General features: G+C 41.9%; 1 protein-coding gene across 1 annotated transcript in view; it reads left to right on the plus strand.

Moving 5' to 3' along the window:
- Positions 1-26,145, plus strand: part of LOC132397899 (tripeptidyl-peptidase 2-like) — a 190,172-nt gene that overhangs the window by 79,940 nt on the left and 84,087 nt on the right. Inside the window, exons 11-14 of the mRNA XM_059976684.1 lie at positions 16,406-16,554; positions 22,447-22,562; positions 23,158-23,329; positions 24,346-24,503. Coding sequence (XP_059832667.1) covers positions 16,406-16,554; positions 22,447-22,562; positions 23,158-23,329; positions 24,346-24,503 — 595 coding nt within the window. The remainder of the gene's footprint in view (positions 1-16,405; positions 16,555-22,446; positions 22,563-23,157; positions 23,330-24,345; positions 24,504-26,145) is intronic.

Raw genomic sequence — 26,145 nt, forward strand, 5'->3', positions numbered from 1 at the left:
ATACAGAGGTTTAGCTGTTCAGGCCAAACATCAGAAAGGGGAGGAAATGTGGTCTAAGTGACTTTGGTTTAAGTATCTCAGAAACTGCTAATCTCATAAGACCATAGACCATAAGACAAAGGAGCAGAAGTCGGCCATTTGGCCCATCGAGCCTGCTCCGCCATTTCATCATGAGCTGATCCATTCTCCCTTTTAGTCCCATTCCCCTGCCTTCTCACCATAACCTTTGATGCCCTGACTACTCAGATACCTATCAATCTCTGCCTTAAATACACCCAATGACTTGCCACCGTGATAACAAATTCCATAGATTCACCACCCTCTGGCTAAAATATTTATTTCGCATCTCTGTTCTGAATGGGTGCCCTGCAATCCATAAGTCATGTCCTCTGGTACTAGACTGCCCCACCATGGGAAACAGCTTTGCCACATCCACTCTGTCCATGCCTTTCAACATTCAATATGTTTCTATGAGGTCCCCCCTCATTCTTCTAAACTCCAAGGAGTACAGTCCAAGAGCGGTCAAATGTTCCTCATATGTTAACCCTCTCATTCCCGGAATCATTCTAGTGAAACTTCTCTGAACCCTCTCCAATGTCAGGACATCCTTTCTTAAATAAGGAACCCAAAACTGCACACAGTATTCCAAGTGAGGTCTTAGCAGTGCCTTATAGAGCCTAAACATCACATCCCTGCTCCTATACTCTATTCTTCTAGAAATGAATGCCAACATTGCATTCACCTTCTTCACCACTGACTCAACCTGGAGGTTAACTTTAAGAGTATCTTGCACCATTGCATCTCAGAACTTTGAATTCTCTCCCCATTTAAATAATAGTCTGCCCGTTTATTTCTTCTACCAAAGTGCATAACCATACACTTTCCGTCATTGTAATTCATTTGCCACTTCTTTGCCCATTCCCTTAATCTATCCAAGTCTCTCTGCAGACTCTCTGTTTCCTCAGCACTACCAGCCCCTCCACCTATCTTTGTATCATCAGCAAACTTAGCCACAAAGCCATCTATTCCATAATCCAAATCGTTGATATTCAATGTAAAAAGAAGCGGCCCCAACACGGACCCCTGTGGAACACCACTGGTAACTGGCAGCCAACCAGAATGGGATCCCTTTATTCCCACTCTCTGTTTCCTGCCAATCAACCAACGCTCTATTCACGTATGTAACTTTTCCCGTAATTCCATGGGCTCTTATCTTGTTTAGCAGCCTCATGTGCGGCACCTTGTCATAGACCTTCTGAAAATCCAAATGCACAACATCCACTGCATCTCCCTTGTCTAGCCTACTTGTTATTTCCTCAAAAAATTGTACTAGGTTTGTCAGGCACGATTTTCCTTTAAGGAAACCATTCTGAGTTCTTCGTATCTTGTCATATGCCTCCAGGTACTCCGTAACCTTATCCTTGAGAATCGACTCCAACAACTCCCCAACCACCGATGTCAAACTAACAGGTCTATAATTTCCTTTTTGCTTCCTTGCCCCCTTCTTAAATAGCGGAGTGACATTTGCAATCTTCCAGTCCCCCAGAACCAGGCCAGAATCTATCGACTTTTGAAAGATCATTGCTAATGTCTCCGCAATCTCCACTGCTACTTCCTTCAGAACATAAGGGTGCATTCCATCTGGTCCAGGAGATTTATCTACCCTTAGACTATTCAGCTTCCTGAGTACTTTCTCTGTCGTAATTGTGACTGCGCATATTTCTCTTCCCTTGAATGTCTGGTATATTGCTGATGTCTACCTCAGTGAAGACTGATGCAAAATACTCATTCAGTTCCTCCGCCATCTCCTTATCTGCCATTACAATTTCTCCAGCATCATTTTCTATTGGTCCTATATCTACTCTCACCTGCCTTTTACTCTTTATATACTTGAAAAAACTTTTAGTATCTTTGATATTATTTGCTGGTTTCCTTTCATAGTTCATCTTTTCCCTCTTAATGACCTTCTTAGTTTCCTTTTGTAAGCTTTGAAAAAGTTCCCAATCCTCTGTCTTCTCACTAATTTTTGTTTCCTTGTATGCCCTCTGCTTTGCTTTTACTTTGGCTTTGACTTCTCTTGTCAGCCACGGTTGCATCCTTTTTCCATTCGAAAATTTCTTCTTCTTTGGAACATGTCTGTTTGCACCTTCCTCACTTCTTGTGTAAACTCCAGCCACTGCTGCTCTGCCGTCCTTTCTGCCAGTGTTCCTTTCCAGTCAACCTTGGCCAGTTCCTCTCTCATGCCACTGTAATTTCCTTTACTCCACTGAAATACTGACATATCGGATTTCGGCTTCTCTTTCTCAAATTTCACAGTGAACTCAATCATATTGTGATCACTGCCTCCTAAGGGTTCCTTTACTTCCATCTCTCTAATCACCTCTGGTTCATTACACAATACCCAATCCAGTACAGCCGATCCCCTAGTGGGCTCAACAACAAGCTGTTCTAAAAAGCCATCTCGTAGACATTCTACAAATTCTCTCTCTTGAGATCCAGTGCCAACCTGACTTTCCCAATCCACTTGCATTTTAAACTCCCTTACAATCATCATAATACTGCCCTTCTGGCAAGCCTGTTCTATTTCCTATCTCCTGTGACTGTCATGCACAGCAACCTCTAGATTTTACAGGGAGACAAAGAAAACATCAGTGAGCTGCAGTTCTGTGGGGAAAAAATGCCATTTTAATGAGAGGTCAGAGAAAGATGGCAAGACTGGTTCAAGATGACGAGGCAACAGTAGCGCAAATAACTAAGTGGGACAACAGTGATGTGCCGAAGAGCATTCTTGAATGTACAGCACATTGAACCTCTAAGTCGATGGGCTACAGCAGCAGAAGACCATGACCATACACCCAGTTTATTAGGTACAGGAGGTAAATTGACCACTGAGTGTATTTTCTAAGTAACTAGTAGCTGAGCTAGAGAGAACACAGGAACACAACAGCCATTTTATACCCTCTAACGCCCTGTCCAACAAAAAATATCACAAAATATTTAGCTTCCAGATTTTTGAGATGTATCCTAGATTTCTTCTATTTTTATAAGTATTTTTTATGTTTACCATAGTGGGGGAGTCTAGGATCAGAGGGCACAGCCTCAGAATACAAGGACATCCCTTTCAAACAGATGAGAAACAATTTCTTTATTCAGAGGCTGGTGAATATGTGGAATTCATTGCCACAGATGGCTGTGGAGGCCAAGTCATTGGGTATATTTAAAGTGGAGGTTGATAAGTTCTTGTTAGTAATGGCATCAAAGGTTTACAGGTACAAGGCAGGAGAACAGGGTTGAGAGGGTTACTAAATCAGCTATGATTGAATGGTGGAGCAGACTTGATGTGCTCAATGGTCTAATCCTGCTCCTATGTCTTATGTCATATGCTTCCTCACATCATCAATGCATTTTGTTATCTCCTCAAAAAATTCACTTGGTCAGACTGTGGGGTACAGGTGCACTGTGCTGGATACCAGAATCCTTTTGCTGCTAGAGCTTAGGTACAATATTTAGACACAGTGTTTTTCCTTTATCATCAGCTTCTGAATCGGTTTCCAATTTGCGGGCAATCAAATAGTACAGTTGGGATTACTTCTGTTTACTCAGTCTAAGCTGACTGTCAGGTCCATTCCTTAAGAAGCTGCATCACTGCATGGTACAAGACAAGAAGGCTCTACATTGAATAGTGAAAACTGCCCACTGCATCATCAGTACCAGCCTTCCCACCATCAAAGATATATCGATGTGTGTGTGTGTGTGTGTGTGTGTGTGTGTGTATATATATATCTATAGAGAGAGAGAGAGATAGATAGATAAATATCTATCACACACACACACACACACACCCCTTACCCAAGCAGCAAGGCTGATCAACAGCTGCACCCACTAATTCCACTACTTCATTATTTCCCATCAGTCACTTTCTGGACATAGCTTATATACATAGATTGATTCTAACTTATGTATTTATATTGTGTATTTTATTGTTATTATTATTGGGTTCATATCTTTTGTGTTTTTTTGTGCTGCATTGGATCTGGAGTAACAATTGTTTCATTTTCCTTATACTTGTGTACTGGAAATGGTATTAAACAGTCTTGATCCTGAATCTCATGCTGTTACCTTACAGCATGGCAGTTTGTGCCCTGGAGTAATTAAGCCATTAAATCTTTGAAAGCCACAGTAGATAGTGAAGAATAAGGCTGAGAAACAAAGTGAAAATCAAACATAAGAATGGTCATGAACAGCAATGATCCATTGTTTGTGGATTCAGACTAAGTTTAGGAATCCCAAAGGAATTTAAAAAAAATTATTGTTACACCTGAGTTAGAACACAAAACTTCACAGCACAGTGTATGTCCTTCGGCCCACGGTGTTCTGAACTTTCAACTTCAAGATTATTTAACGCTTCCCTCATATGTAGCCCTCCATTTTTTTTTATCATCCATGTACCCATTTAAGAGCCTCTTGAATGTCTCTAATATACCTGCTCTACCACCACCCCTGGCAGGGTGTTCCATGCACTTACCATTCTCTGTGTGAAATACAGTGAAATGTGTTCTTGGCATCAGTAACCACACCTCAAGGACGTGCTGAGGGGCAGCCTGCAGGCATTGCCAAGTTCTGTTGCCAGCATAGCATGCTCTCATCTTACCAGCCCTAACCCATGCACCTTTGGGATGTGGGACAAATAGGAGCTTCCAGAGAAAACCCACACGGTCACAGGGAAAATGTAGAACTCCTTGCAGACTGGCAGAATTCAACAAGGGTAACTGTCGTAGTTGAGCATAATGCTGATCCCTATGCTACTATGTTGGGCATGACAGCCAAAACAGGCCACTCTTGTTTAGTAACCTTGCTGGGATTTTCTGGAGTAAACAGAGGGTATTCCTTTACTGGATCTACGATAGGTGCTTTGTTTTATGTAGCAGACAGCATTTCTAACAACAGCATCCTTTCTTACCTACTTCTGACAAAGAGGCTTTCACTTCACATATCATGATCAGTGCTTCCCAAGGGTTCCTTTATCTTAAGCTTCCTGATCAAATCTGGTTCATTACACAACACTCAATTCTTACCTTGGACCTGGTAAGGCCACTGCATCTGAGCATGCCGCTTTCTTATCAGAATTTCTTACTGGATTATCCAGTAGGAAGGATAAATGAGTTCACATCCTGATGACGACCAGTCAAGGAAGCTTGATCTTACAAATCATATGCAGGGTTTAATCACAGCCCGCAGCTGAGTGTGGATCTCACTTGGGTTAAGTCCAGCATCTTGGACATCTTCAACAGATGATGCCTCAAAAATATGGCATCTGTCATTGAAGGCCCCATCACCTAGGACATAGTCTCTTCTTGCTGCTACCATTAAGGAGATGGTACAGGAGCCTGAAGACACACACTCAGCATTTCAGAAACAGCTTCTTCGCCTCCACTATCAGATTTCAGAATGGACAATGAACCCATGTGCACTTCATTATTTCCTTATTTTCTTCTTGTGCCTCTTATTTAATTTATTTATTTACTGTATATGTGTGTATGTATAATCATATAAAAAGTTTTCCCTCCCTCCCCCACCCCCTGGAAGTTTTCATGTTTTATTATTTTACAACATTTGAATCACAAGGGATTAAATTTGGCTTTTTTAGACACTGATCTACAGAAAAAGACTCTTTCGTGTCAAAGTGAAAATAGATCTCTACAAAATGACCCAAATTAATTTCAAATATAAAACACAAAATAATTGATTGCATAAGTATTCACCCTCTTTAATATGACACACCGAATCATTACTGGTGCAGCCAATTGGTTTTAGAAGTCGCATAATTAGTTAAATGCAGATCACCTGTGTGTAGTCAAGGTGTTTCAATTGATTGTAATAAAAATACACCAATTTCCTGGCAAAAGCTACACCATGAAGACAAAAGAACACTCCAAGCAACTCTGCAAAAAGATTATTGAAAAGCACAAGTCAGGAGATGGATACAAGAAAATTTCCAAGTCACTGTATATCCCTTGGTGTACAGATAAGTCAGTCGTCAAGAAATGGAAAAAAAAATGGCACAGTTGTAAATCTGTCTAGGGTAGGCTGTCCTCAAAAACTGAGTGACCGTGCAAGAAAGGAACTAGCAAGGTAGGCCATCAGGAGACTTACAAGCTTCAGTGGCTGAGATGAGAAAGGCTTGTGAAGGTAGAGGGTAAAATGAATGCAGCAAAATACAGGAAAATTCTGGAGGAAAATTTGATGCAGCCTGCAAGAGAACTGTTGTTTTCCAGCAAGACAGTGACCCCAAGCATAAAACCAAAGTTGCAAATACAGTTGGCCCTCCTTATCCGTGAATTCTGCATGCACAAATTCAACCAACCGCGTATCGCGAAAACCTGGATGTGCTCTTCCAGCACTTGTTGTTCAAGCTTGTACAGACTATTTTTTCTTGTCATTATTCCCTAAACAATGCAGTATAACAACTATATTACATAGCATTTACATTGTATTAGGTATTATAAGTAATCTAGAGATGATTTAAAATATAAGGGAGGATGACGTGGGTTATCGTGGATCGGGATCGAAAAAAATCACTAGTTCTCTTACTAAATAAGTTGGAACAGATACATTCGATATTATTTAGCATCAGTTAGTCAAATGTTTGTCTTAGTATATAGCATATATTTTACCTTTCTATTGCATATAAAACACTTAAGAACGTATGTTTTAATGCCTGGTTCGATCCAGTGACATACCGCTCCCAAGTGCGCTCTCCACTGTGCCAGGTTGATGTGGAGGATCAAAAACCCAAAACCCAGTAATTAAACCACTGCGTTGCTTAGTAATAATTATGGCTTTCATCAGGGCAGAGCCTTTTTCACTTTATCCTTTAAAATTGTTCCAATCGTTGACCGACCTAGCCTAATGCTTTTCCAATGACTGATGGCGTTTCACCTTTTTCTGATCGCTTTATTATTTCCACTTTATTTTCAATCGTGATAGTGATTATTTTCGTGAACAGAAACACTGCGAATTCAGAGCTCTGCCGCTGGGTCCTAAGGTCCACCGCATTGAGACAGGTTGAATGAGGGACTTGAGCATCCATGTATTTCGGTATCCACGAGGGATCCTGGAACCAATCCCTCGCAGATAAGGAGGGCCGACTGTACAACAAAGTTAATGTCCTGGAGAATGCAGACCTCAATCCAATTGAGAATTTGTGGCTGGACTTGAAAAGGACTGTTCACTCACAATCCTCTTGCAATCTGATAAAGCTTAAACAGTTTTGTAAAGAAGAATGGGGAAAAATTGCAGTGTCCAGATGTGCAAAGCTGATAGAGACCTATCCACATGGACTCGAGGCTGTAATTGCTGCCATAGGTTCATCTACAAAATACTGACTTGAAGGGAGTGAGTAATTATGCAATCAGTTATCTTGTATTTAATAATTGCAATAAATTTAGACCAATCTGGAGAAATTTGTTTCATTTTGAAATAAAAGAGACTTTTATGTTGAACAGTGTTTAAAAAAGCCAAATTAACTCCACAGTGATTCAATGAAAAACTTCCGGAGGTGGCTTAAATACTTTTTATAAGCACTGCACAAATGCTATAATTTATTTTATAGTAGTTTTTTTTTATTATGTATTGCACTATACCACTGTCACAACACAACAAGTTTCAGGGCATATGCCAGTGATATGAAACCTGATTCTGATTCATGATCACCGAGTATTTTTATTTCAACGTCATTTCCCTGCTGTCTACCTTGCCTGGATTTATTTGCAAAGGCTGTCGAGCAGTTGGTGTCTCTACTTTTGTTAAATACTGGCCAATTTCTTGTTGTGTTCCTCCTGGCATATCTTCTGTGTGTTACCAATTAAAGTTGTTTAAGTACAAAAGTGAAAAATTAATTGATCCCCCAGGTGATCTGACAGCACTGCAAATTACCAGTGAGGAAAAAAAATCATCAGGAAAATTATTTTAAAATTAAATGGAACTCAAAGAGCCGTTTGTAAGCTGCTGAGTGTTTAATGTTCTGTTGCTCCAGTGTAGCCACTTCCTTCAGTGGCCCCTCTATTGGTAAACATTTACCATGGATATTGTGTCCTAGCTGCTAGGGCTATACAATATGGAGAACAAGGTATGGCCTATTCTGCAAGCTCCCCCTCTCCATGCAACTGTTGCATCCAAAGGAACGGCAGAGGCAGATATAGATTGGCACCAGCAGCCTAGCAGGTGTTGTCAGTCAGCATTGCATTCAACAGAGGACTTCTTGGGGACTCCAGCTCCGGATTTCTCCTCAGGGTTTTCTCCCTAAACCTTCCTCATGAGTGGGTACAGCCGCAAGACAGATCAGAGTATTCATTCTAGATGAGCTGCTAACTGTGGCTGATGAGCCCCATCTGCCTGGAGCAACTGGTTTTAAGCACCAATACCTGCCTTTGCCCCTTCTCTCTCAGTAGAAATGGTTCCACCGAGCTTAGTAGCTAAGCCACACATGAAGATCACTATCTGGACTTGGCTGTTAGAGGGGACTTGACATGTACGCCATTGGGAATGTTTAATGAGTAGTGGGAGCTTTATCCCCATTATCAGCCCCCTTCCCCCCACCAGGCTATGACAATCTTAAGGAGCGCCCTTCCTTGCCGTCAGCCTTTTTTAGACGGTGATTTGTAGATTGAGTCTATCCAGCCACCATGCTGCTGCTTCTTGTTTGTAGGGTTATTACTTAGAAACTGGTTCACACACCAAACAGTGACTTATGGCTGGAAGGTTTTAATCAGGCTCCTGAACCAGTGTGGATAACTGCACTCACCTCAACATTAAACTGATTCCATAACATAGACTCACTTTCAAAGACAGCACAACTCAGTATTATTTATTTATTTTTTTCATTTATTTGCAAGATTTGTCTTTGTTTGCACGTTGGCTCTTTCTCAATCTTTGTTACTTATAGTTTTTCATAACTTCTATTCTATTTCTTTATTTCCTGTAAATACCTACAAGAAAATGAATCTCAGGATTATGCGTGGTGACATATACATTGACAATAAATTTACTTTGAACTGAGCCAGTACATTTTTCCTAAGTCAGGGCATCACTTTGAAGTTTAACTCAAAAGTTGATAAGTTTTCATTGGTTTGATTTGAAAATAAAAACTAGTATATGGAACAATATACTAGAAAAGAGTACAGTTGACATTTTGGGCTGAAACATTGACTGTACTCTTTTCCTAGATACTGCCTGGCCTGCTGAGTTTCTCCAGCATTTTGTGTATGGTGCTCAGCTTTCTAGCATCTGCAGATTTTCTCTTGTTTGCAACAGCAGATACCAGTTCAATGGCTCTTCACTCAACCCTGGAACATTTGGACAATGAAAATGCATACATCAAGATGCTCTTCATTCAATAGAGTTTGGCATTCAGTACTACCATCTCCTCAAAATTAACCAATAACCTTCAAGACCTTGATCCTTGTGCAAGTGATCCTTGATTTCCTCATTTGCAGACCTAACACTGTCATTGGCTAAATCAAAGTCAGTGATGAATCGTATAGGAGGGAGATTGATAATCTGGCTGAGTGGTACCATTACAACAACCTTTCATTCAATGCCAGGTAGACCAAGGAGCTGATTATTGACTTCACGAGGAGGAAATCCATGGTTCTCATTGGGTAATCAGAAGTTGAGAGGCCAGCAACTTTAAATTCCTCACATTTATCTTTTCAGAGGATCTGCTGGCCTTGGTCCAACACTTAAGTACAACTACAAAGGAAAGCACAGTAACACCTCTAGTTTCTTACAAGTTTGCCTAGATTCGTCATGACACCTAAAACTTTGACAAACTTCTATAGATGTGTGATGGAGAATATATTGTTTGGTTACATCAAGCCTGGTATGGAATGGAATGGAAAAGCCTATGAAAAGTGGAAAGAGCCCAGTCCATCACAGGTAATGCCCTCAACACCATTGAGCACATCTATATGAAATGTTGTTGCAGGAAAGCAACATCCATCATCAGGGAACCCCACCACCACCCAGGAGATGCTCTCTTCTTGCTGCTGCTATCAGGAAAAAGGTATAGGAGCTTCATGACTCACATTACCAGTTTGGGAACAGATATTACTCTTCAACCATCAGATTTTTGAACCGAGGGTATAACTGTACTCAACTTCATTTGCTCCATCACTGAAGGGCCTGTGCTGTTTTTCTTTCAGAAACTTTTTGATATTTTTCTTTCTTTGTCTTTGTGCTATCAACCAATTTGGCTCCAGTTTTACAGTAATCAAGTTCTGTGAAGTAAATATTGCAAAACTGTCCAAACCTAGATCCACAGTAACTTCTTACCCTCTCTTCATTTAGAACAACTTAGAACAGCCTTGTCTCTTCATTTCTTTTTCTAGTGAATGGTCCTTGGCCCACACATTCATTCTGTTTCTCTCTCTTTCGACTCTGCATGACCTGCTGATTGCTCCTCCGGGCTTGTTTTGTGTTTTCGATATCTAGTCTTTCTGCTCCATTGACCATTTGCATTTGATCTAGTTTATTAATGGTGAGAGCAGATTTCTCAGGTAGGTCTGGTGTTAGGAACAGTTTCTGCTGGTCACAGGTAGGTGAGCACATCCTTGTGTTACTGCAGAGAAACAAGTTACATTATTCCAACTGAATTGTCTGAAAGACTGGAACATTGGGGAGATTCCAGGTTGATCTGGGATGTATGAAAAGATAATGGTTATAAAAAGCCTGAAACATCTTGAAGCTTGAGTTGGATTCTGATGTTTTTAATCTAAAGTTCTGTCAGAATTCAGGAAAGAGACTCAAAATTTGTTACTTTATGATCATTTTATTAAGTGTTAACAGAAAAAAGAAAATCTAAAACAGACAAACAGGAGCAGAGACTGGTAACAGAAGGGAGAGATAAAAGAAAAAGATGGTGCTGTCTCTTTTCATGCACATAGGAAACATTCCATTCAGATTTATAGCTAAGAGTCAGCCGATCAGACAGCCTTTATTCAAATAATGCAGCACCAGAGAAGTTTCCAGAGCTTTCCAGATTCACACAAACATAAGCAGTAGGGGACGTACTGAAGAACTGAACTGTGGCCACTGAGAAGCATGCTAAGCAGTTAGATGTATATATAGGTAGCAGACAATTAATCATTAATTGAAGAGTTTGATGTTCTCCCTGTGACTGTGTGGGTTTCTTCTGGGTGCTCCCCCACATCCCAAACATCTGCAGGCCAGTTGGTTTATTGTCGCAACATACAGGTGAGTGGAGAATCTGGGGCAGGTGATCATAATTTTGGGGAGAATAAAGGATTAGTTGGATTAGTGTAAAATGAGTGAATAATGGTCAGCATGAGCTTATTGGGCTGAAATGCCTGATTCCATCCTCGAAAAGTTCACGATAAAATTGTCACCATATACAACCCTGAGAGTCATTTAATTGCAGGCATACACAATCCATTATCATAATAATAATAATCCTGTCTGTGCAGGTCTCTAAGTACCTTTGGTTTCTTGCTCATTGCACTGCCTAATGTTTACATTGCATACTCCAAACCCTCAGGTATCAGTTAGATTCTTAATGAGATCATGAGGGACTTGGAATTTTTCTCTTTGTATATTCCTAAACAGGTTAGCTGACAAGCCCACGATTCCTTTTGATATGTACCAATAAAGACATTTCTCCAATGAACTCTGTGAATTAAATATTGACATGAATGTTAGAAGAATTGTGGCAAAATTGATGCTATTTAAAAGGATTCTTAACACATTTGCTAGGGATCCCTGGGAGTTGAATTGCTCAGTTATTTACATATTGAATGGTTTGAAGACCACTGGTAGAGTCTAAGACACAAACCCAGGGAATATTCTAAGGCTGACAATTGCCTTTTATTAATTAAGCAAAAATGTGCTCAGCATAATGCCATCTTCTGTAAAGTTCAAAGTAAATTTATTATCAAAGTACATGTATATCACCCTGAGCATACTCAATAGATCCACAATAGAATGATAACCTTAGTAGAATCAATGAATGACTGCAGCAACTTGGGCAATCAACCAGTGTTCAAAAGACAACAAAATATAAAAATACAAAAGGAAAGAAATAATAATTAGAGCATGGATTAGTACTTGGAGCTATGATGTTGTGGCCATTACAAAGACTTGGATTGCTCAGGGGCAGGAATGGTTACTTAGAGTACCAGACTTTAGATGTTTCAGAAAGGACAGGAAGGGAGGCAAAAGAGGTGGAGATGTGCCACTGTTGATCAGAGTAAGTGTCAAGGCTGCAGTAAAGGAGGAAGACATGGAGGGGTTGCCTATGGAGTCTCTGTGCGTGGAAGTTAGGAACAGGAAGGGGTCAATAACTCTACTGGTTGTTTTTTCAGAGACTACCCAATAGTAGCAGGGACATCGAGGAGCAGATAGGGAGACAGATTCTGGAAAGCTGTAATAATAACACTGTTGTCATGGTGGGAGATTTTAATTTCCCAAATATCAATTGGCATGTCTCTAGATGGGATGGAGTTTGTTAGGTGTGTTCAGGCAGGTTTCTTGACACAATATGCTTGTGTCAAGAAAGAGGACACGGGTTTAAGGTGTTGGGGAGTAGGTACAGAGGAGATGTCGGGGTAAGTTTTTTTTAACTCAGAGAGTGATGAGTGCGTGGAATGGGCTGCTGGCAACGGTGGTGGAGGTAGATACGATAGGGTCTTTTAAGAGGCTTTTAGATAGGTACATAGAGCTTAGTAAAATAGAGGGCTATAGGTAAGCCTAGTAATTTCTAAGGTAGGCTTTGTGGGTCAAAGGGCCTATATTGTGCTGTAGGTTTTCTATGTAGATAAGCCTATAAGAAGAAAGGCTGTACATGATTTGGTATTGGGAAATGAAATTGGTCGGGTGTCAGATCTCTCAGTGGGAGAGTGTTTTGGAGATAGTGATCACAATTCCATCTTCTTTACCACAGCATTGGAAAGAGATAGGAACAGACAAGTTAGGAAAGCGTTTAATTGGAATAAGGGGAAATATGAGGCTATCAGGCAGGAACTTGGAAGCATAAATTGGGAACAGATGTTCTCAAGGAGTATGTAAGAAATGTGGCAAATGTTCAAGAGATATTAATGTGGCGTTCTTCGTAGATACATTCCAGTGAAACAGGGAAAAGATGGTAGGGTTCAGGAACCATGGTGCATAAAGGCTGTTGAAAATCTAGTCAAGAAGAAAAGCTTATGAAAGGTGCAAAAAATTAGGTAATAATAGAGATCCAGAAGACTATAAGGCTGGTAGGAAAGAGCTTAAGAATGGAATTCAGAGAGCCAGAAGGGGCCATGAGAAGGCCTTGGCGAACAGGATTAAGGAGAACCACAAGGTATTCTACAAGTATGTGAAGAGCAAGAGGATAAGACATGAGAGAATGGGACCAATCAAGTGTGACAGTGGAATAGTGTGTATGGAAACAGAGGAGATAGCAGAGGTACTTAATGAATACTTTGCTTCAGTATTCACTAAGGAAAAGGATCTTGGCATTTGTAGGCATGACTTACAGCGGACTGCAAAGCTTGAGCATATAGACATTAAGAAAGAGGATATGCTGGAGCTTTTGAAAAGCATTAAGTTGGATAAGTCACTGGAACAGGACGAGATGTACCCCAGGCTACTGTGGGAGGCGAGGGAGGAGATTGCTGAACCCCTGGCAATGATCTTTGTATCATCAAAGGGGATGGGAGAGGTTCCAGAGGATTGGAGGGTTGCAGATGTTGTTCCCTTATTCAAGAAAGGGAGTAGAGATAGCCCAGGAAATTATAGAGTCTTACTTCAGTGGTTGGTAAATTGATGGAACAGACCCTGAGAGGCCGGATTTCTAAACATTTGGAGGGGCATAATATGATTAGGAATAGTCAGCATGGCTTTGTCAAGGGCAGATCGTGCCTCACAAGCCTGATTGAATTTTTTGAAGATGTGACAAAACACATTGATGAAGGTAGAGCAGTAGATGCAGTGTATATGGATTTCAGCAAGGCATTTGATAAGGTACCCCATGCAAGGCATATTGAGAAAATAAAGAGGCATGGGATCCAAGGGGACATTGCTTTGTGGATCCAGAACTGGCTTGCACACTGAAGGCAAAGAGTAGTTGTAGAAGGGTCATATTCTGCATGGAGGTCAGTGACCAGTGGAGTGCCTCAGGGATCTGTTCTGGGACCCTTACTCCATGATTTTTATAAATGACCTGGATGAGGAAGTGGAGGGATGGGTTAGTAAATTTGCTGATGACGCAAAGGTTGGGGGTGTTGTGGATAATATGGAGGGCTGTCAGAGGTTATAGCAGGATGTTGAAAGGATGCAAAACTGGGCTGAGAAGTGGCAGATGGAGTTCAACCCAGTTCAACCCAGAAAAGGTTCATTTTGGTAGGTCAAATATAATGGCAGAATATAATATTAATCGTAAGACTCTTAGCAGCATGGAGGTGACCTGATAGAGTCACCCTTGTAAATCTGCTCTGCACTATTCTGTAGTTTCCACACCCTTCCTGTAGTGAGATGACCAGAACTGAGCACAGTACTCCAAGTGGGGTCTGACTAAGGTCTGACCCTAAGGTGATCCCCGAGGGATCTTAGGGTCCGAGTCCATAGGACACTCTAAGCTGCTGTACAGGTTGACTCTGTGGTTAAATAGACATGTGGTGCATTGGCTTTCATCAACTGTGGGAATGAGTTCAAGGGCTGAGAAGTAATATTACAGCTATATAGGACCCTAGTCAGACCCCACTTGTAGTAATGTGCTCGGTTCTGGTCATCTCACTACAGGAAGGGTGTTGAAACTATAGAATGGTGCAGAGGAGATTTACAAGGATGTTGCCTGGATTAGGGAGCATGTCTTATGGGAATAGGTTGAGTGAACTTGGCCTTTTCTCCTTGGAGTGACGGAGGAGAGGTGACGTGATAAAGGTGTATAAGATGATGAGAGGCATTGATTGTGTGGATAGTCAGAGGATTTGTCCCAGGGCTGGAATGGCTAATGTAAGAGGGCACTGTTTTAAGGTGCTTGGAGTAGGTACAGAGGAAATGTCAGGGCTAAGTTTTTTACACAGCGAGGTGAGTACGTGGAATGGGGTAATGGTGATGGAGGCAGATACAATAGGGTCTTTTAAGAGACTCTTGGATAGGGCTGTGGGTAACCCTAGGTAATTTCTGAAGTAAGTTCATTTTCGGCAGAGCATTGTGGGCTGAAGGGCCTGTATTGTGCTTTAGTTTTTCTATGTTTCTATAAATAAACAAATATTGAGAATGAGTGATGAGTCCTTGAAAGTGAGTCCATGGGTTGTGGGAAGATTTCAATGATGGGGTGGCTGAAGTTATCCCTTTTGGTTCAAGAGCCTGATTGTTGAGGGGATAGTAATTGTTCTTGAGCCTAGTGGTGTGAGTCCTGAGACTTCTGTACTTTCTACCTAATGGTAGCATTTCACCAAGGTTCAGCTCTCTTTTTGAGAAGAGAGCATGACCTGCCTGGCTGATATATTTCATCACCAGACTCTCAAACACTTCATTGCTGTGGAAGTAAATGCTACTGGATGATAGTCTTTGAGGCAGGTTACTACGTTGTCTGCTTCAAGCGGGTGAGTAGCTCAGCCTACTGAAGCACAAGGTTAAAAATCTTAGTGAGCACTCTCACCAGTTGATCAGCGGAAGTAGTCTTTAGTACTGAGACAGGTACACTGGCTGGGCTAGATGTTTTCTGTGGGTTCACCCTCCTGAAGGCTACTCGCATGTTGGCTTCAGAGACTGAAATCACAGGGTCATTGGGTGCAGTGGGAGTTCATGATGGTTCCAACATGTTTTGATGGTCAAAGCGAGCTTAGAAGGCAAAGATGTCATCTGGAAGCAAAGGCCTGTTGTCGCCTGTGTTGCTTAATTCTACTTTATAAAAGGTGATAACATTGCTATGTTGAGCATTCTTCATTGATTCAAGTGGTGTAAATTAACTTTATCAAGGGTCAACTTTATTCACTATATACATTTGCACATGTATTAGTAATTTGCTGTGGTGTGTTGGTCAGGGCACAACATGCACCAAAAAGCAATAACATTCAACAAGACCGGAAAGGAAGGGGGAAAGTGCCAGAATAAGAAGGGGGGAGGAGAAGAGAGACAATAGGTGAAACCAAGTGGGTGTGGGAGGGGGGATGAAGTAAGTGATAGATAGAAGAGGTAGAGGTTGGAGAAGAATAAATCTAATAGAGGAGAGTTTTAATAGCAATGCTAAAGTTTTTGTTTTAATAGCTCCTAATATTTTTGTTTTAAACAGCATGCTTGTCATGGAGTTCCGAAATTCTACAATTTTGGTATCATCTGTCTGATTGCATGCTGCATGTTCTTTTGGGATGAGGTTGAATTAACATATTTTGTTTGGCTTTAGTGTTGATGGAGCACTGGGAGTGTGCATCACTGCCCCGGGAGGAGCCGTGGCATCTGTCCCCAACTGGACACTGTGTGGCATGGAGCTGATGAATGGGACCTCTATGTCTTCTCCAAATGCTTGTGGAGGCATTGCTCTCTTAATCTCAGGTACACTAAGGTAGTTTGTAGAGTTATTGCTTCCCATTTCCCCTGCAGAAATAGACAATGTATTACACAGGGAGTCTTTTTGCTCCATTAATTCTGTGCCATCATAAAAAGGAATAATCTAATCTAACTCCACCTTCTAGAGTTTAATCCACAGCCCAGCAGGTAATGGCTTTTAATATATATAATCATACGAGATTTAAACATGACATGAGTTTCTATGTCTAACACCTTTCTGGCAAAAGAAGGACATTGCAGTTGTGTAGTAGTGAGCACATCACTTTACAGTACCAGCAAAGATCTCATCAAGAATACAATGTGCAGTGCTGAAGGAGGTGAAAAAGAATCTGAGAGTATCAGCAAAAGATTTGCAAGATCTCTAGAAATTGCAAAAGTCCCTGTTCATGTGCCAATTATCAGAAAACCACTGAACAAGAATGGTATTCATGGTAGGACTCCATGGAGGAAACTAACATTACTAACAAAACTAACATTACTGCACATCTCAAGTTTGCAGAACTCCTGGATGTTCCACAGCGCTTCTGGGATAATGTTCTGTGGACAGATGAGACAAAAGTTGAATTCTTTCCAGAAGTGCACATTGCTATCTTTGGAGGAAAAAGGGCACTGCACACCAATACCAAACCGTCGTCCCAACCATGAAGCATTGAGGGAACAATGAACTCAAAATTGTACAAAGAATGTCAGGGAGGCAGTTCATCACCTGAAGCTAATATAAGCTGGATGATACAACAAGACAATGATCTGAAACTCAAGTGTAAATCAACAACAAAATGATTTAAAAAGAAGAAAATTCATGTTTTGGAATGGCCAAGTCAGAGTCCTGACCTTAACCCAATTGAGATGCTGTGACGTGGCCTGAAGAAGGCTGTTCATGCAAGGTATCCCAGAAATATTGATAAATGGAAACAGTTTTGTCTGAAGGATCGGTTTAAAATTTCTCCTTGCCTTTGGGCAAGTTTGATCAGCAGCTACAGGCAATTTTTGGTAGAGGTTATTGCTGCAAAAGGAGGTTCTACCAGTTATTAAATACAAAGGTTCACATACTTCTTCCAGTCTGTACTGTGAATGATTAAATAATAAACACATGAAGGGTACATTTGTTTGTGTGTTATTAGTTTAGGTAGATTGTGTTTGTCTATTATTGCGACTTAGATGAAGATCAGACCACATTTTATGAGTAATTAATGCAGAAAACCAGGTAATTGCAAAGGATTTACAAACTTTTTCTTTCAATTGTACCTTTATGAAATCTCCCCTCAATCTTCTATGTTCTAGAGAGTAGAGTTCTAACCTATTCAATCTTTAGCCGTTTTATAAAACTATGTCCTCCAAGTTTTGATTGGAAAGGACAGTTTATATTTAATCCATCAGGTCCCTCATTACTAGACACCTTGGTTAAATTATTCATCCACATTCCCTGTTCCAAAGGAATTAACCACTGCTCCGAGGTTCTGTTTATTAGTCCTAGTAATTTTCTCAAAATATCTTCTTTGTATCTGTATTGGTGACCGAACTGTGCACAGGACTTTGTATTATCTACCCAGTCCTGACAAGGTATTTTCTTTAATGCTATAAGCCTCAGCACCAGAGGGAGATGGAGAACAGGCAGAGTGATGGGCAGAGAGGAAGAAAAAAACAAACAACTAAATATGTCAGGGGTGGGATAAGAAGGGGAGGAAGGGCATTAACGGAAGTTAAAGAAGTCAATGTTCATGCCATCAGGTTGGAGGCTACCCAGCCGGTATATAAGATGTTGTTCCTCCAACCTGAGTATGGCTTCATCTTGATAGTACAGGAGGCCATGGATAGACATATCAGAATGGGAATGGGACGTGGAATTAAATGTGTGGCCATTGGGAGATCCTGCTTTCTCTGGTGGACCAAGCATAGGTGTTCAGCGAAACGGTCTCCCAGATTGCGTCGGGTCTCATCAATATATAAAAGACCACACAGGGAGCACCGGACGCAGTATACCACACGAGCCGACTCACAGGTGAAGTGTTGCCTCACCTGGAAGGACTGTCTGGGGCCCTGAATGGTGGTGAGGGAGGAAGTGTAAGGGCAGGTGTAGCACTTGTTCCATTTACAAGGATAAGTGCCAGGAGGGAGATCGGTGGGAAGGGATGGGGGGAACGAGTGGATAAGGGAGTCGCGTAGGGAGTGATCACTGCGGAAAGCAGAAAGGGGGGGGGAGGGAAAGATGTGCTTGGTAGTGGGATCCCGTTGGAGGTGGCAGAATTTACAGAGAATTATACGTTGGACCTGGAGGCTGGTGGGGTGGTAGGTGAGGACAAGGGGAACCCTATCCTGAGTGGGGTGGCGGGCAGATGGGGTGAGGGCAGATGTGCGGGAAGTGAGAGAGATACGTTTGAGAGCAGAGTTGATGGTGGAAGAAGGGAAGCTCCTTTGTTTAAAAAAGGAAGACATCTCCTTCGTCCTGGAGTGAAAAGCCTCATCCTGAGAGCAGATGCGGTGGAGACAGAGGAATTGTGAGAAGGGGATAGCATTTTTGCAAGAGATAGTGTTGGAAGAGGAATAGTCCAGGTAGCTGTGAGAGCCAGTAGGCTTATAGTAGATAACAGTAGATAAGCCGCCTCCAGAGATGGATACAGAAAGATCAAGAAAGGGGAGGGAGGTATCGGAAATGGACCTGGTAAATTTGAGGGCAGGGTGAAAGTTGGAGGCAAAGTTAATGAAGTCAACGAGCTCAGCATGCGTGCAGGAGGCAGCGCCAATGCAGTCGTCAATGTAGCGACAGAAGAGAGGGGGACGGATACCCGTATAGACTTGGAACATGGATTAATTAAGTCTGAGGCCCTTGGTGAAAGTTAACTGAGAGCTCAAACCTCTTGGTGTGCCCAAACTTTTGCATGGTGCTCCTTTCCTTTTTTTCACTCTAAAATTGTGCAAAGCAAAAAAATACACTAATCTTGCTTAAAATGTTGAAAAGAATGTTCTATCTTTAACTTTATGACTTTTGTATGCGGGATGGTTTTCTGAACCGACATGTCGAGGAACCAACTAGAGAGCAGGCCATTCTAGATTGGGTATTGAGCAATGAGGAAGGGTTAGTTAGTAATCTTGTCGTGCGAGGCCCCTTGGGTAAGAGTGACCATAATATGGTGGAATTCTTCATTAAGATGGAGAGTGACATAGTTAATTCAGAAACAAAGGTTCTGAACTTAAAGAAGGGTAACTTTGAAGGTATGAGACGTGAATTAGCTAAGATAGACTGGCAAATGATACTTAAAGAGTTGACGGTGGATATGCAATGGCAAGCATTTCAAGATCGCATGGATGAACTACAACAATTGTTCGTCCCAGTTTGGCAAAAGAATAAACCAGGGAAGGTAGTGCACCCGTGGCTGACAAGGGAAATTAGGGATAGTATCAAGTCCAAAGAAGAAACATATAAATTAGCAAAAAAAAGTGTCACACCTGAGGACTGGGAGAAATTCAGAGACCAGCAGAGGAGGACAAAGGGCTAAATTAGGAAAGGAAAAAAAGATTATGAGAAAAAGCTGGAAGGGAACATAAAAACTGACTGTAAAAGCTTTTATAGATACGTGAAAAGAAAAAGATTGGTCAAGACAAATGTAGGACCTTTACAGTCAGAAACAGGTGAATTGATCATAGGGAACAAAGACATGGCAGACCAATTGAATGACTACTTTGGTTCTGTCTTCACTAAGGAGGACATAAATAATCTTCCGAAAATAGTAAGGGATCGAGGGTCTAGTGAGATGGAGAAACTGAGGGAAATACATGTTAGTAGGAAAGTGGTGTTAGGTAAATTGAAGGAATTAAAGGCAGATAAATCCCCAGGGCCAGATGGTCTGCATCCCAGAGTGCTTAAGGAAGTAGCCCAAGAAATAGTAGATGCATTAGTGATAATTTTTCAAAACTCCTTAGATTCAGGATTAGTTCCTGAGGATTGGAGGGTGGTTAATGTAACCCCACTTTTTAAAAAAGGAGGGAGAGAGAAATCAGGGAATTATAGACCAGTTAGTCTGACATCGGTGGTGGGGAAAATGCTAGAGTCAGTTATCAAAGATGTGATAATAGCACATTTGGAAAGAGGTGAAATCATCGGACAAAGTCAGCATGGATTTGTGAAAGAAAAATCATGTCTGACAAATCTTATAGAATTTTTTGAGGATGTAACTAGTAGAATGGATAGGGGAGAGCCAGTGGATGTGGTATATTTAGATTTTCAAAAGGCTTTTGACAAGGTCCCACACAGGAGATTAGTGTGCAAACTTAAAGCACACGGTATTGGGGGTATGGTATTGATGTTGATAGAGAATTGGTTGGCAGACAGGAAGCAAAGAGTGGGAGTAAACGGGACTTTTTCAGAATGGCAGGCAGTGACTAGTGGGGTACCGCAAGGCTCAGTGCTGGGACCCCAGTTGTTTACAATATATATTAATGATTTAGACGAGGGAATTAAATGCAGCATCTCCAAGTTTGCGGATGACACGAAGCTGGGCGGTGGTGTTAGCTGTGAGGAGGGCGCAGGGTGACTTGGATAGGTTAGGTGAGTGGGCAAATTCATGGCAGATGCAATTTAATGTGGATAAATGTGAGGTTATCCACTTTGGTTGCAAGAACAGGAAAACAGATTATTATCTGAATGGTGGCCGATTAGGAAAAGGGGAGATGCAACAAGACCTGGATGTCATTGTACAGCAGTCATTGAAGGTGGGCATGCAGGTACAGCAGGCGGTGAAAAAGGCAAATGGTATGTTGGCATTCATAGCAAAAGGATTTGAGTACAGGAGCAGAGAGGTTCTACTGCAGTTGTACAAGGCCTTGGTGAGACCACACCTAGAATATTTTGTGCAGTTTTGGTTTCCTAATCTGAGGAAAGACATTCTTGCCATAGAGGGAATACAGAGAAGGTTCACCAGATTGATTCCTGGGATGGCAGGACTTTCATATGAAGAAAGACTGGATCGACTAGGCTTATACTTACTAGAATTTAGAAGATTGAGGGGGGATCTTATTGAAACGTATAAAATTCTAAAGGGATTGGACAGGCTGGATGCAGGAAGATTGTTTCCGATGTTGGGGAAGTCCAGAATGAGAGGTCACAGTTTAAGGATAAAGGGGAAGCAATTTAGGTCTGAGATGAGGAAAAACTTCTTCACACAGAGAGTGGTGAATCTGTGGAATTCTCTGCCACAGGAAACAGTTGAGGCCTGTTCATTGGCTATATTTAAGAGGAAGTTAGATATGGCCCTTGTGGCTAAAGGGATCGGGTGTATGGAGAGAAAGCAGGTACAGGCTTCTGAGTTGGATGATCAGCCATGATCATACTGAATGGCGGTGCAGGCTCGAAGGGCCGAAGGGCCTACTCCTGCACCTATTTTCTATGTTTCTTTTGGAGATCAGTTCATCTTCTACTCACTTAACTATTCACAGTAACAGAAATTTTGACCAGCGGTGCCCAAACCTTTGCATGCCACTGTATACCCAATAGCTTGCCGTCTACCAGTCATGTGTGGCACTGAATTCTTCAGATTCACTACCCTTTGGGTAGATTCACTGCAGTCTGGACTGCAGATACTTGTTTAGTAATTTAATCACTCTGGAAACTTAAAAACTTAAGGCAGCATCTGTAAAAAGAGAAACATTTTCTGAAAATCAAATAAAACTCCTGATACAAAATTTTATGGTTCTGTTCCACCAATTAACTGTTTTTGCTTGCAATTTAATCTTCCTTGCTGGGGTCACTGTGAATTTATTGGGCACTTTCTTTTCTTTCCACTTGGTGTACAAAGTTTATGGTTGTGTTGCTTTCTGTTCACCCTGCTTTTATTTCACTGTGAAACCTTTTCAGTGCCAACCTCACTATTGTTTTCACATTAGGTTTGAAAGGAAATGGCATTGGTTATACTGTGCATTCAGTGCGCCGTGCTTTGGAGAACACAGCAATGAAGGTGGACAACGTTGAAGTGTTTGCACAAGGCCATGGAATCATTCAGGTAAACTAGACATGTTACCCATCTTTCTGAAGATACTTTGCCTCAGTTGTTGATGTCTTCATTCATTCATCCATGTTTCAGTATTTCAAAAATGCATTCCTCTTCATTGGGTAGAGGCATGATGGTGAGTCTGTGCTGGATTGGGGGTTGGCTCCTCTGGTTGGCGCTGCTCTCCAGTGTTCGTTCAGTGGAAAACAAGATGGATTGCATCTTTTGTAGCTACACTCGCACGTGATGAAACGTAGCTCCAGGACCACTTCTTATGCACCATCAGTTATCAGGCCATGCACTCATGGATTTGTGCTAACAAGATAATTATTATTTTTTCTTTGCGACTGTATGTGTTTTGTGTGACAGTCGGTGCTGTGTTTTGCATCTTGGCCCTGGATGAACGCTGTTTCATTTAGCTGTTATATGTGAATGGTTGAATGACATTAAACATGAGCAGATGGAGTGATGTGCAGTTTCACAAAGATAATTGGGTGGATGCAGGCAGCTATTGTTGGTGAGTTCTGATAATGCAATTAAAGTGAGCCACACTCTCACCTTAGCCCAGTTCCTTATTATGACATAGCCTTTAATTTCTTCCTGTCAGATTGATAAAGCCTATGACTACCTCTGCCAAAATGTCTCAGTAAAAAGCAGCCATTTGGGCTTCAATGTCAAGATATACCACTGGCGTGGAATCTACCTCAGGGAGCCAGCATATCTGTCTGTGCCAATTGACTTCTCTGTTTCCGTGGAGCCAGTCTTTCCTGAAGACACAGGTAAGGAGAAAGCAAACTTCTTTGTAACTATAGTGGAATGGATGTTGCTGTAGCAGTTAGCAGTATGGTACTTTACACCGCCAATCACCCGGGCTCAGTTGTCACCACTGTCTGTAAGCAGTTTGTATGTTCTCCCCATGAACTGCATGGGTCCCCGCCCCCCCTAGGTACTCCAGCTTCCTCCCGCATTCCAAAGATGTACGGGTCAGTGGGTTAATTGGGCCCCTGGGTGTAATTGCACAGCACGGGCTCATTTGGCTAGAAGGGCCTGTTACCGTATAGCAGTCACCACAAGTGTCACTGCACGTTCTGGTGCCAGCTTAGAATGCCCACTAGGTTCAGCAGAGCAACACAAACAATAACAGATCAAACCAAACGACAAAACAACAACAACAAAACAAGCCCCATTTCTCTCTCCCTCCCACCCACATACATACACAGTCCTCTTGCACCAAGAAAGACTGCCTTTGGCCTCCAGTTTCTAGTTGACTGTTGGATTCGCAGACATTTTGCCTTCAACTTCCCCAGTGGGCTTGTAGAGATTTGCAGACATTGTGCACTGACTTCCCCAGTGGATTCGGAGATTCACAAACTCATACCTCTGGCCATCTTTGGTCTCCAATCTCCAGTGGACTGGTGGATTCATAGACCTTGGGCTTTGACTTTCCCGGTGGAATTGCAGAGACTCACAGACTCAGGGCTCTGACCATCAGGCCTTGACTTCTGGACTTCCGATCAATCTTTGGGCTATGATTTGGACTTCTGTAAATACTGTGAAATGTGTTATTTGTGTTATTAACCAACACAGTCAGAGGTGGATGTCTTCTGGGTGGCCTGGAGGTGTCACTGTGCTTCCGGCATCATCATAGCATATCCACCATACTAACCATAAACTGTACACCTTTTTTCTTGGAATGTTACACTAACCAAGATGCTACATTGCCACCCTAAGGTTAGTGAGGCCAAGTGACTGGTCATGTAGACACCTGAAGTGCTGTTTTAATTTAAATCGGTAGATAACAGTGAGAAGATTGGTCTGCAGATACACCTGGCTTTGACGTGCAATGCATCCTGGGTGCAGATCCCTTCCCACCTGGAGCTGATGAACCAGTCACGGCGGGTGACAATCCGGGTGGATGCACGCGGTCTCAAGGAAGGGTCACACTACACCGAGGTTAGTCCTGTGCTCTGTCCACTATTTTATCATTTCAGAGCTAGTTTTGGTGCGTCAGGGTACAGTCATCTCCCTTTGTTTGTAGAAAGAGTCTTGGCTGACAGAAAGTGAATATGTCCCCTTTCAAATCATAAACACGAGATTCTGCAGATGCTGGAAATCTACCGCGTGCACACAAAATTCTGGAGGCAATCAGCTGGTCATTCAGCATCTATTTATGGAGGGGAATAAATGAATAATAATTTGGGCAAAGACCCTCAGTGCTAATGAAGCATCTTGGCCTGAAAGTTGTAGGTTGAGGGTTTATTCTTCTTCATAGATGCTGACAGACCTGCTGAGTTCCTCCAGTTTTTTATGGGTGTTGCTCCCTTTTCAAATGATGCCTTGGTTAATCTAACCCCAATCACAACCTTCAAGAGCAAGTAGAGGCCAAGGGCAGCCCCAAGAAGATAGATAATCACCCTGAAATGTTAAATCTGTTTCTCTCCACAAAAGCTGCCTGACCTGCTGAGTGTTTTTAACATCTTCTGTTTATATTTCAGCTAAATGGAGCATAATGTTCTTTTGCTTGTGAAATGGCTAGTGTATAAAAATAGGGGAGTGTTCTACAATTATATTGTTTGTGGGTAGTATCCACATGAAATTTTAGTCCCCCTTAAATCCAGAGAATTACAAGGCTAGCAGGAGGGAGTTTGAGAATGAAATTAGGAGAGCCCGAAGAGGCCATGAGAGGGCCTTGGTGAGCAGGATTAAGGAAAACCCCAGGGCATTCTCCAAGTATGTGAAGAGCAAGAGGATAAGACATGAGAGAATAGGATCAATTAAATGTGACAGTGGAGAAGTGTGTATGGAACTGGAGGAGGTGGCGGGGAGTACTTAATGAATACTTTGCTTCAGTATTCACTACAGAAAAGGACCTTGGCGATTGTAGAGATGACTTACAGCAGACTGAAAACATTAACATTATAAACATTAAGAAAGAGGATGTGCTGGAGGTTTTGGAAAGCATCAAGTTGGATAAGTCACTGGGACCGGGCAGGATATACCCCAGGCTACTGTGGGAGGTGAGGGAGGAAATTGCTGAGCCTCTGGCAATTATCTTTGCATCATCAATGGAGATGAGAGAAGTTCTGGAGGATTGGAGGGTTGCAGATGTTGTTCCCTTAGTCAAGAAAGGGAGTAGAGATATCCCAGGAAATTATAGACCAGTGAGTCTTACTTCAGTGGTTGATAAGATGATGGAGAAGATCCTGAGTGGCAGGATTTATGACCATTTGGAGAAGCATAATATGATTAGGAATAGCACATTACAGATCCTTCGGCCCACAATGCTGTGCCGAACATATATTTACTTTAGAAATTACCCAGGGTTACCCATAGCCCTCTATTTTTCTAAGCTCCATGTACCTATCCAAGGGTCTCTTAAATGACCCTATTGTATCCACCTCCACCACTGTCACAAGCAGCCCATTCCACGCACTCACCGCTCTCTGCGTAAAAGCTTATCTCTGATATCTCCTCTGTACCTGCTTCCAAGCACCTTAAAACTGTACCCTCTCATGTTAACCATTTCAGCCCTGGGAAAAAGCCTCTGACTATCCACATCATCAATCCCTCTCATTATCCTACACATTTCTATCAG

Source organism: Hypanus sabinus, chromosome 8 (assembly GCF_030144855.1).
Source record: "Hypanus sabinus isolate sHypSab1 chromosome 8, sHypSab1.hap1, whole genome shotgun sequence".
Lineage (NCBI taxonomy): Eukaryota > Metazoa > Chordata > Chondrichthyes > Myliobatiformes > Dasyatidae > Hypanus > Hypanus sabinus.